Source organism: Hydra vulgaris, chromosome 08, assembly GCF_038396675.1.
Source record: "Hydra vulgaris chromosome 08, alternate assembly HydraT2T_AEP".
NCBI classification, from domain to species: domain Eukaryota; kingdom Metazoa; phylum Cnidaria; class Hydrozoa; order Anthoathecata; family Hydridae; genus Hydra; species Hydra vulgaris.
The window spans coordinates 53,190,001-53,201,373 of NC_088927.1; the positions used below are offsets into that span (position 1 = coordinate 53,190,001).

Below are 11,373 nucleotides of genomic sequence, written 5' to 3' on the forward strand. Positions count from 1 at the left end.
AATAAGAAAAAGACTAGTGGTGATATAACAACTTATATTTTAAAATCTTATATTGTTAACTTTATGAACAGTCTTACAGATTGCATAAATAATAGTATCCATTATGGTAAAAACCCATCATTTCTAAAAATGGCTGATGTTATATTATGTTTTAAGAAGAATGAGCCAACTTATAAGTCGAATTATGTCCAATTAGTATTTTACCAGCCCTTTCTAAAGTTTTTGAAACTATTTTATATGAACAAATTATGATATTTACTAAGTCTAGATTTGATAAACTTTTGTGTGGTTTCCGAAGAGGTTATGGTACTCAACATGTCCCTTTTTTGTTACTTAATAAGTGGCATGATTGTATTAATAATGGAGGCATTGTTGGACATATGGATCAATATTAATAGACCTCTCAAAAGCATACCACTCTATCTTGCATGACTTAAAAAATTGCTAAATTAGACTAAATTAGTCTGCGGTTTTTTGAAAAAAATTCCTAATCTCTTGCTATCCTACATTTTATGTCATAAACAAAAGGTAAAAACCTTCTGCCTCAAATTGGGTGGATGTATTATCTAAAGTGCCTCAAGGGTCAATCCTTGGACCTATTTTGTTCAATATCTTTATAAATGATTTATTTATATTTATTAAAGATACAGAACGTTGTTATTTTGCTGATGATAACACTATTTATGCTTGTGATTATAGCTTTCAGGAGGTTATTTTTCAATTTTGAGGAGGTCATTTTCATTTTCATCAACCAATACCATCAGTTGGTGTCAGTTAAACTCGATGGCTGAGAACCCAGATAAGTTCCAATTTCTTTTAGTTGGTTCAAAAAACACAAAAAATCTATTGCTAAAAATAAATAATATAAGGGTTTTTTGCCTCCGATAAGGTAAAACTACTTGGTTTAACAATAAATAAAGATCAAAAGTTTGCGGAACACATTAATCAGTTATACAGTAAAGCTAATGGTAAACTTTTTGCCCTATCACGCATAAGAAATTTTTTATCCCGTGATAAATCTATTTTGTTGTTTAATGCTTTTATTTTGTCTAACTTTACTTATTGTCCTCTAAAGTGGATGTTTTGTTCAGAAAAAGATAACAAACAAATAAAAAGAATTCATAAAAATGTTCAAAGTATAGTCTATAAAAGATTTGATTTGTCTCTGGATGAATTGTTAAATTTTGATAATAGTCCAAGAATCCATTCAAAAAAACTTGAGATTTCTTATAATGGAAACTTTTAAATCTTTTAATTGTCTAAATCCAATATTTATGAAAAACCTTTTTACTATAAAAAATCTTATGCATTAACTTCGTTGTAGCAAAAACTCATTCTACACTTTATCCTAAATGCAGTAGTGGTGTAGTGGTAGAGCGCTCGCTTCATAAATGAGAGGTTCTGAGTTCAATCCCCACCACGTCTCTGGTAGTACCGTGCTCAACTCATTTCTTCACGCAGCGGCCTTGTTTATCAAGGTCCGTGTTTCGGAGTCATAGAATTGAAAGAGGGTTATACCACAAATAAGTAGCCTCCTCGTTTGTAGTGGCCTTCTCGACCTTGAGGAGGTGAATTAACAAAAAAAAAAAGAAAAAAAAAGAAACACCTCCTAAAGGCTCCATATATAATGATTCATGCTGTACGTTATATAGAGCCACCACTCTCTGGAACACTCTAAATAGTGAGACCATGTCCACAAAAAGTCTTGAGGTGTTCAAATAACACATTAAGAATTGGTATGGTAATAATTGCAAAATTATTTGTTTTTTAAAAAAAAATTTATTTTATACTGACTTATATCTTTAGCTAAGATTGCATTATTATAAATATTTTTTCTTAAATTGAAACAATTGTAAATTTTCATGACATTTTTTTTTTTAATGATACAATTGTAATTTTTTATGACATTTATATGTGTGTGTACTGTCTATAAAGTTAAATGTGTTGATTTAAATTAGTTTTAGTGTTAACTAAAACTAATTTAAATCACGTAAAACTCAATTGAAATAAAATTTTAAATTAAAAAAAAACAACCTTACTAAGCATATATTATATATTCTACCCTGAGTCAGAAACTTTTAATTCTTTTTTTTGCGTGTAAATTTGTGATTATTTGCTTCATTATAGTAATGACTTTTAATTTCTGGCTCATGATTGTTAATTGGCTACTTTTAATGGAAAGAAGGGGCGGTAGAAAACAACAGTAAATCACGAATGCCACGTTATTTAATATTTTTTCTCCTCTTTTTTCTCTACGACTTTTGAATCAGTTAAAGAACTGTTGATTTTGTTTTGATATGTGTAATATAGATAATTTCTTACCTTAATTTGTATTAAAATAATTAGGATATTTGCTATATTAAAAAGGGAATGAGAAAAGAACATGAAACGCACGCCAATTCTTTAATGCAAAACCATCTTTTAATGGCAATATCAAAATTGGACGCACTTGAAAACAAAATTACGTTAACAGTTGATACACTTGAAAATAAAATTGCGTCAAAAGTGAATGCACTTGAAAATAAAATTATGTTAAGAGTGGATGCACTTGAAAATAAAATTATATCAAAAGTAGAATCACTTGAAACCAAAACTGTTTCGAAAGCGGTTGCACTTGAAAATAAAATTACCTTGATAGTGGAATCATTTGAAAACAAAAATGCATCAGAACTGGTTGCACTTGAAAATAAAATTACAGTGGATGCACTTAAAATGAACTTATTTCAAAAGTGGATGCACAAAAAGATAAAATTATGTCACATGAGACAAATTTGGAAATAATAAAAGCCTTTCTTGCAATTAAAACGGTAAGAAAATGATTTAAATAATGTGTTTTAAAGTAGATAAAAAATAAAAACCAAAAATTGACAAAAAAATATATGTAATAATCAATTACTTATTTAGAATTATTAGAAAGATTGAAAAAATTTTTTTTTTAAATTGAAAAAGATATATTGTTATAATTTTTGAAGTTAATTAAAAAAAAGTATTCTTGGGCAATCAAATTAATTGTGTAAAGTTCCAATATCAAAAAACGTTTTAGGTAGGGTAGAGGGGGTCTAGTTGAGCAATTTTTACTAAATCTAACAGATCTCATGAACATTGGATCGGACTTACATAATTTTATCAATATTCGAAAGATAATTTAACCTGCTAAAAACTTGTTAAGAATAAAGTATAGTTTTTGATTTTTTTTTTAACATATTGCCTAAAGTTTGCAGAGCTGTTCAACCTGCTCCAGCGGGGTAAGTTAGGCAATAGTGTGTGGTAAGTTGAAAAATCAACAAAAAAATGAATATGATTGGTACGAAACTTGGGTAAACCATTAATAAAAATTTCACTAACAGTTAAGGTGTGTATAGATTATTAACTTTTTATTTTATACACTTAAATGACGTAAGTAAAAAAAGTAAAAAACTTAAATAGTAATAGTAAGTCTCATAAAATATAAAAATATAATTTTATACAACTATCTTCAACTTTGAAGATAGTTGTATAAAATTAAACATGAATAATTTTAAAAATATATGTAAATAATGTACCGCTCTATTATTTCTCATCTAAGTTGTGGTTTGCAAATTTGGGTTCGATAGTTCAGTTTAATTTATTTTTCTCAAAGATGCTCAACTTACCCCTGTAGACAAGGTAACGCATTAGTTGGGTTTTAAAAAGGAACAGTAAGACTTTAGAATTTTAATTAAAGTTATATTATTATAAATAAAGTCTGATGAAATGGTAAATTATCAACAATTAAGTGATAGCAGATACAAAAGTTAATAAGCATGCAAGAGGAATATGGCATAATTTTTTTTTTAATTTTTTGGTCCAAAACAGAAAAAGTGCCCATGAATCTTACTCAATAGCTTTTCAGCAATCTTTTGTTGCGCATTGTGTTAACATTTTAAATCCCTAATTTTTATCTATTAGATGTTTTGTCATGTGATGCATAGTTTTTGAGATATTTTAACTGCTTAACTTGCTTAACTAGCTGCACTCTACCCTACTCAATATTGGTTTTATCAGAGTAAAAAAAAATCAAAAAACAAGGCTGTAAATTTAAGTGAAGAACTTAATAAGATTTAAATCTGCAAAAGAAAGTTTTTTACTGAAATTTGAGTGGTGTACGTTGTTTTGGGAACAGGGAAAACGACTAAACTATGCATAGTTATAAATGAAAAAATAATTTTATGTAAATTTACTCAGTAATATACTCAACATAATATAAATATTATGTTGAGTGATAAGGAAACTTCATATTTGGTTGAAAAAGTTGAAAATGACCACATAAAGTTTTTGTGAAGTTTTTTTTTTTTTATCATATTTATTTTTGTAAAGAACTTTATTAAGATTTCGAATTTGCAAAACCAAAAAAAAAAGATCCAATTATATCTTGCTTAGGATTGGGTTGTTTAAATAAAAAAATTACCAAAAAGTATAACTATTTGGGAGAAAGCATTTTCATTAAAAAAAACACACACAACTTATATGATTGATTTCGCTGTCATGACAGTCCATTACCACAGCCATGTGTCGTGTTAAGTCTGTTCCACACCCGACTATTTCTAAATTTGTTCTTAATTTGGTCTCTAAACTGTAATTTATTTTAGTAAACAGCAAAAAATTAATTGATTCAAAGTTCAGTTTAACAATTTTATTGTTTTATGTGTTTGGTAAACAGTTAATTTATGTAAGAGTTGTACTTATTTACTTCAGTATCTTAGTAAACCAACAGATTTATAAATGTCAACATGCCCACTGATGGTGAATTAAAAAAAGAAGGCAGAGGTCCAACTACCATCAGGGTTACTACAGTTGATAATGTTGAACTTCATGTTGTCAAATGGTTCGATAACATTGGTAACAAGTTATGAGGGGGTGAATCCAATAACCATTGTTAATTGCTGGGATAGAAAATCCAAGAGATTTGTTCCAGTCAAACAACCATCTATTGTTACTACGCACAAGAAATATGGGGGGAGAAGATTGCCTTGATGGCATGCTGAGTCTGTAGAAGATCTATATTCGAACCAAAAAGTGGTTTCACAAACTCATTTGGCATTTTCTTGACTTGATTGTAGTGCGAGCATAGATAATTACACCAGCTTTAAAAAAAGATATTCTTCCCCAGGAAAACATAAAAAAGGCACAAGCTTTAAAGAAAGATATTCTTCCACTTCACATATTTAAACTAACAATTGTCAAATGCTATTACCAGTCTAATAAGGTTTCATCTAGGCAAGGACAACCATCCTTTTCTGTTGACCCTCTTCATAGAGCAAAAACACGAAGGGGTCCTGCTGCAAATATACCTGAGCCATCCCCTAGTAAAGATAATTTTGGTCATTTTCTTCTTTCATAAACAAAAAGGATTGTGGTAAAGACTGGAAGAACAAAAGTTTTTTTGTGACAAGAGTAAAGTTCCTTTAGGGTTAACATCTAATTCCCTGCGTTTATTTTACGATAAAAATATAAATATAAAAATAATAAAATATAAAAAATATTAATAATCTTAATATCATATTATAAAATTATATTCTATAATCTTATATTTATATTATATTCTATATTTATATTATATTCTTATATTTATATTATATTCTATAATCTAAATTTTTATCCCTAGGCAGAGTTTGTAACCTATCAGGAACGTTTGCTGTCCCTAAATTGGCTCCCTTCACCGTGTAATGACGACTGTGGTGAAGGCAACTGCCTCTCCGCGTGGCTACACAGATATAACGATCAATTTCGACATCGTCTCGACTACGTCACGAGAGCGCAATTCCTACAAGAAGTGAGTTCAACCAGCCATTTTCTCTACAACGTCCGCCACCACATCGAGCACGCACACCTAGGCTCCGTATTTTCCTCCCACGTCGAAATACAAAAAAAACTATTAAATTATTAAAAAATTTTCTTATATTCTTCAATACCTCTCTTTTATTCTTCCTGCCTTCCCAACAAACAGATTTCGTCAAGGTAAAACTCCGAACATGTGGTGTCATGGTCTCCGAACAGGGTGTGTCATACACCCTGGCCTCCGAACAGCCTGGTCCGACTATTAAATGACTATTAACCCACTATTAAATGGAACTTTTTTTTTTTATTTCCATCTGATGGCAAAAGTCACATTAACTAGACTAACTGTTTCATTTATTATCTGTGTGTGTAACTATCATAATTTTAGCGGTAAAAGCCAATACCACAAGCCAGATTTTTTAGCTTTACCATAACATTTCTATTTAGTCGTAAGATGTACTATTTTATTTTTTGTTCTCGAGTACGATACATTAAAAATAAAAAGTTATATAATGTGCAACAGCAACAATCAACAATAAATGGACATCATTTCTAAATTACACAACTGATAGGGATCACGTGACGGTACAATACATTATAAATATAAAGTTATATAATGTGTAACTGTTGTTGTTTATTATAACACCATCGTTGTTGTTGTTTATTATAACATCATCGAGATCATTTATAAATTACAGCAATAAATCGAGATCATTTATAGCAATAAATCGAGATCATTTATAAATTACACAACTGATTGGGTCACTCATCTTACACGTGATGGTAATGTTATTACCCCATTCAAAATGCTAGAAGCCGTGCATTGTTCTCATCATCAAAAAATCAAAAAATACTTTAGTTTACTTTTATTCATTCCAGTTTTAATAACAATGTAAACATTTTTTACGCTGCTTTTTATTTCTAAGTATCTCATGGAGCTTCAGTAAATAATAAAATATTCTTAATAAGTAAGTAAGTCTTTTTGTAAAATGTTTTAAGCATGGTTCACCGGATAATTCGTGATATCATTGTATCTTTATCTTGTATGTATGTTGGTATATAAGTAGAAATTATTAATAATAAAAAATAAACGATATAAATTCCGTGTAAAAGTTATCTAAACTTTAATATAAACATTTTGGCGGTTAATTTACGCCAAAGTGGTAGAAAATTCAAACTTAAAAGACGAATTGATCAAAATATTTTTAACATAAATAACAAGTTATCTTGAACACAAAAAACGACCCTAATCTCCCTACTACCACAAGATGGGAACCGAGCACTAATACAAAACTGGAGATCAATCTGACTGCTCTGCGCAGACTAAAAATGAATCGCGAAAGCGCCAGCACTGAGACTCTCAAAACTCGTGAACATATTACTCGGATCAACGCAAACGTGCTCAGCACCCGAAAGAAACATCTTCTAAATAAAATTCTTGCCAGAGATGTTATTCGTTACACAAAAGTATTGGAAACTTTTTCCAATTCGTTATTTGTTACACAAAAGTATTGGAAACTTTTTCCTGATCACTATCGATTAGGAAAAAGCATTTGACAAAATTGATCGAAACTTTTTTTATTAAAATCCTTTAAAAATTTAATTTCGGTCAAAATTTTATATACGCAATGAAACAATTTATGAATGACACTCAATCTATTATCATAAACAGGGTATGAAAGGCAAACCCTTTAAAATTGAGAGAAATGTCCGTCAAGGAGACCCAATATTCCACATGCTGTACTGTCTGGCAGTGGAAACGCAGAACACAAGAATTTCAGTCTAATTGGTTTATAGACGGCATCCCTCTAGCCACAAACTAAAACAAGTCTTAAAGTAATACAGTACGCAGACGAAGCAACACTATTTGTACAAAGCAAAAACTCAATTAAAGAAAATTAAAGAAATTTTTAATCTCTTGAGGACTTTGAGTGGGATCAAATATCAACAGAAACAAAACAAAAGTCTACGTTTAACTGTCTAGGATACGAGAACAACATAAAAACATTCAATCAAAAAGTTTCACTATAAACTGGTCAAACTAGGCAGGTTTAAAAATACTCGGAATTACATTCCACACAGATTTTACCTATACAGGCAGAATAAAGTGGCACACTGCCACAGAAAAGTTCAAAAAAAATATACAAAATTGCCTTTCCTTGAAATACAATCGAATCTTTGTCAACACCCTTGCTCTGTCAAGGTGTGCCATGGGGCAAACTGAAAACAAGATTAATTTTAATGGGTTCAGAGTATATACTCTGAACCCATTAAAAGAGACATTTTGAAATTACCCGATAATAAGGGTTAATAAGTAAGTGCCACCAAGGAATTTTCTTGCAAAAATACTTTCTGGCATACTCTCATACATGCTTTTATTTTTGAAATGCAACGCTTAATATTATTATGTTATAATATTTTATAAGCACGCTTTAAATTTTATGATAGATTATTTTTTCTATTATATAGAACGCATGCGCTCTACATTAACTTATATTTTAAACGAGCAGCTAATTTAAACAAATGCTATTAACTCCTTTTGAAACTTAGGTTTTATATATTTTAAAATCTTAACATTCAAAATTTGAGTTTGATACAAAATCTTTACCAGTTGTATTTTTATTTTAAATAATAATTTTGATAACTAATTAAAAAATTAACTTTTGTCAATACAACTTTAAAATTTCTAGTTATATAAGCTTAATATAATATATTATTAGCGACCCTTGAATGTAAACTCTCCCAGACTATTTTTTTATTTTGAGCCTTAAGCAATCTATATAACGTTTCATATAACTCCCCTTATGTATGTAAACTACCCATATTGTAAACTTGTTTATGAAACCCCTCAATTTATGGAACCCGAAAAATATCCATTTAATATATACAGTATTTCTTAAAGGCAAAATTTGTAAATATGTTTCAGAAAACCACCCTGTCTTGGTAAACTACCCAACATGTAAATTCTTTTCATAAGATAAGTGTAAATATATTGTTAAATTAAAAAAAAAAAACTCGCTCAAGGCCTAATGGCTAAAATCGCTTCTCAGCCTAATGGTTATGATCGAGTGAAGTATCTGTTCTTATTTCTGCTCCGGACCATCTCTTTCAATTGGTTACGGTGTTGTTAGAAAACAGAAATTGCAAAAGATCGAAACCGATAAATTCCTTTTACGTACGAAAATCTCAGAGCGTTCCGTCCACTCCGGACGTTAAATGGAGATAAACCATGCCTTTTGACCTCGGCTAAGTGGCAATTCTAAACCCTTAAATGGGCCATACTCTCGGCTCCCAAAATAATACCGCCTTCAAGAGCCCTACCTTCGTACTTCAGTTAGGAGAGTGACAATTAATTTATTGTGTGTGTGCATGTGATATTATGTATGTATGTGTGTATGTATGTTATTTATGTATGTGATATTGTGTATGTAAGTGTGTGTGTATATATTACAGAGTGACGATGATGATTTGTGGAATGTTTTGGTCCAATGCATCCTATTGTTCGTATTACGTCATTTCTATCGAAAACTCGTGCTCTAAGGTTAAGGTTTAGATGTTTGTGTTTTTTATGTCAGGTTGTAAAATAATTATATTCATGTTTAAGCTACACAACTTTTCTGGAACAGTTCAACAAAAACAACAATGCCGCGGACCCAAATTTGGAAAAAAAACTTCACCTCCCACGCATGCGGACCGACTCAAAACATCCTCTTTCGTTTTTTACACAACAGTTTACCTTCTGCGGCCTTTCTAGTCAAAAGCACAAGGCAACAGATTGTCAAAAATAACAAATGCAAAACTTGCGGTAAAATCGAGGACAACAGCCACATCTTTGCCTACTGTTCTCCTTCTGTTGAAATTCGGGAGTATTTTAAACATGTATATAACTCCTTGATACCCCAACACAATTTCCGATAAATTCGATTTTCTCGATTGAAACGGCGAATTATCGGAGAAAAACCCCAATTCGTAGCTGCTGCTCAAACCATCATGAGTACAATATGGAACAGAAGATGCCACTACATGTTCAGTAAAACAAAAGTTGACCCAATGGCAGTGATCAGGGTAATAATCAGGAACATCAGGAATATTATTACTTTAAAATATAATTATCGTAGACACTTGCGGACCTTTTCTGTCAATACTTTTGCATTAAAAACGTCGGCTGCCAAGTAGAGAATGGAAATCTGAAACTAAACAAAAACAAATTTTTTTTTTTTTTTTTTTTTTTTTTTAAACATCTTCGCTTCCAACAAGGCTGCAAGCAGCCACTAATTAAAGTTGGAAGTTACTGTAAGAGAAAAGATGAAGGTTGTAGAGCAAGATAACGATTGACGGACGATTTAAAAGATTGCAAATTATATGAATCAGGAAAGCAAGATAAAATCAGCTAATAAACTAAGCAAAAACAAATTAGCTGCTATTTGCAAGATCTGCATGTTCAGTAAAGATTCTACATTCCCAGATGAAATTCAATCATTTCAAGAAATGGATAAAATAAAAAACATTGATATGCTTTATGAATCTAACTTTCCAAATGGATTTAGTTTTCAAAGATATGAAAGTTTTCTTTTCTATTATCGTTTGTTTTTTGTAGACTCCACTCCTTTTATTGAATCGATAAGTGTTGATAGCAATTTGCATGTAAAACTGCATTATAAAAGTTGTCCACTTCCACTTCCTCATTGGTTTAGAATTATCAACAATTGTAAACTCACAAGTTTATCTATTTTAGATAATTTGGTGTCTTATATGCACAATCTTGTTGAAGGAAACTCCTATTATTTAGTTAATGAACTTTCAAAACTAATCTTTTTTAAATCTAAATATCGATCTCAATATTCTTCAAAAGTGTTACGTTTTGCACTAATGCAAAGATATTCATTATCTCAGACTTATTTGTATCTTCTGGAACAACTTCCTTTACCATCAAAGTCACTATTAAAAAAGTTAGTATCAGGTGAATTGATTCCATAAAATCATTAAAGTTATTGTTAAATGAGGACAAAATAAGCAATGATTGTGTTATTCTTTTTGATGAAATGTATCTGCAGCAATCTTGTGAACACCACAGTGGTAGATTAATTGGACAAGTTAAAGAGGGTAATCTCTACAAAAGAGTAATTGTCTTTATGATTGTTGGCCTTAAGAAATCAATACCTTATGTAATTAAAGCCATTCCAGAGACAAATATCACTGGAGATTTCATTAAAAATGAAATAGATGAAAGTTTAAATACATTAGGATCAGCAGGTTTGAACATTCGAGCATTGATCGCACACAACCATCCAACAAATGTCTCAGCGTATTCAAAATTGCTTAGCATTCATGGGTCAGACAAGCCAGAAGAAAATTTCTTTATGACTTATAATGATCATAAAGTTTATCTAATGTATGATAGTGTTCATTTGCTTAAAAACTTAAGAAATAATTTGATTAGTACTAAAAAGTTCATTTTCCCACCATTTCAGTTCACTGATTACGGTTTTAATATAAAAGTGGATATCTCTTGGGCTTTGCTTCATAGAGTACATGAAAAAGACAAAACTCTTTCAGCAAACTTAAGAAAGGCATATA

The 11,373-nt window shown here is 30.3% G+C and overlaps 1 protein-coding gene across 10 annotated transcripts in view; it reads left to right on the forward strand.

Annotated features, from left to right (window-relative positions):
• LOC136083965 (TNF receptor-associated factor 5-like) overlaps nt 1-5,927 on the forward strand; it is a 144,043-nt gene extending 138,116 nt beyond the window's left edge. For 4 of the 10 annotated variants that reach the window (XM_065803921.1, XM_065803926.1, XM_065803923.1 and 1 more), the window contains 2 exons: nt 2,347-2,807; nt 5,624-5,761. In XM_065803921.1, coding sequence (XP_065659993.1) covers nt 2,347-2,781 — 435 coding nt within the window. In that variant the 3' untranslated portion in view covers nt 2,782-2,807; nt 5,624-5,761. Of the gene's footprint in view, nt 1-2,346; nt 2,808-5,623 lie in introns of all 10 variants that reach the window. The other 6 variants (XM_065803927.1, XM_065803930.1, XM_065803925.1 and 3 more) reach the window with 4 other exon arrangements.
• The last annotated feature ends 5,446 nt before the right edge of the window (nt 5,928-11,373 follow it).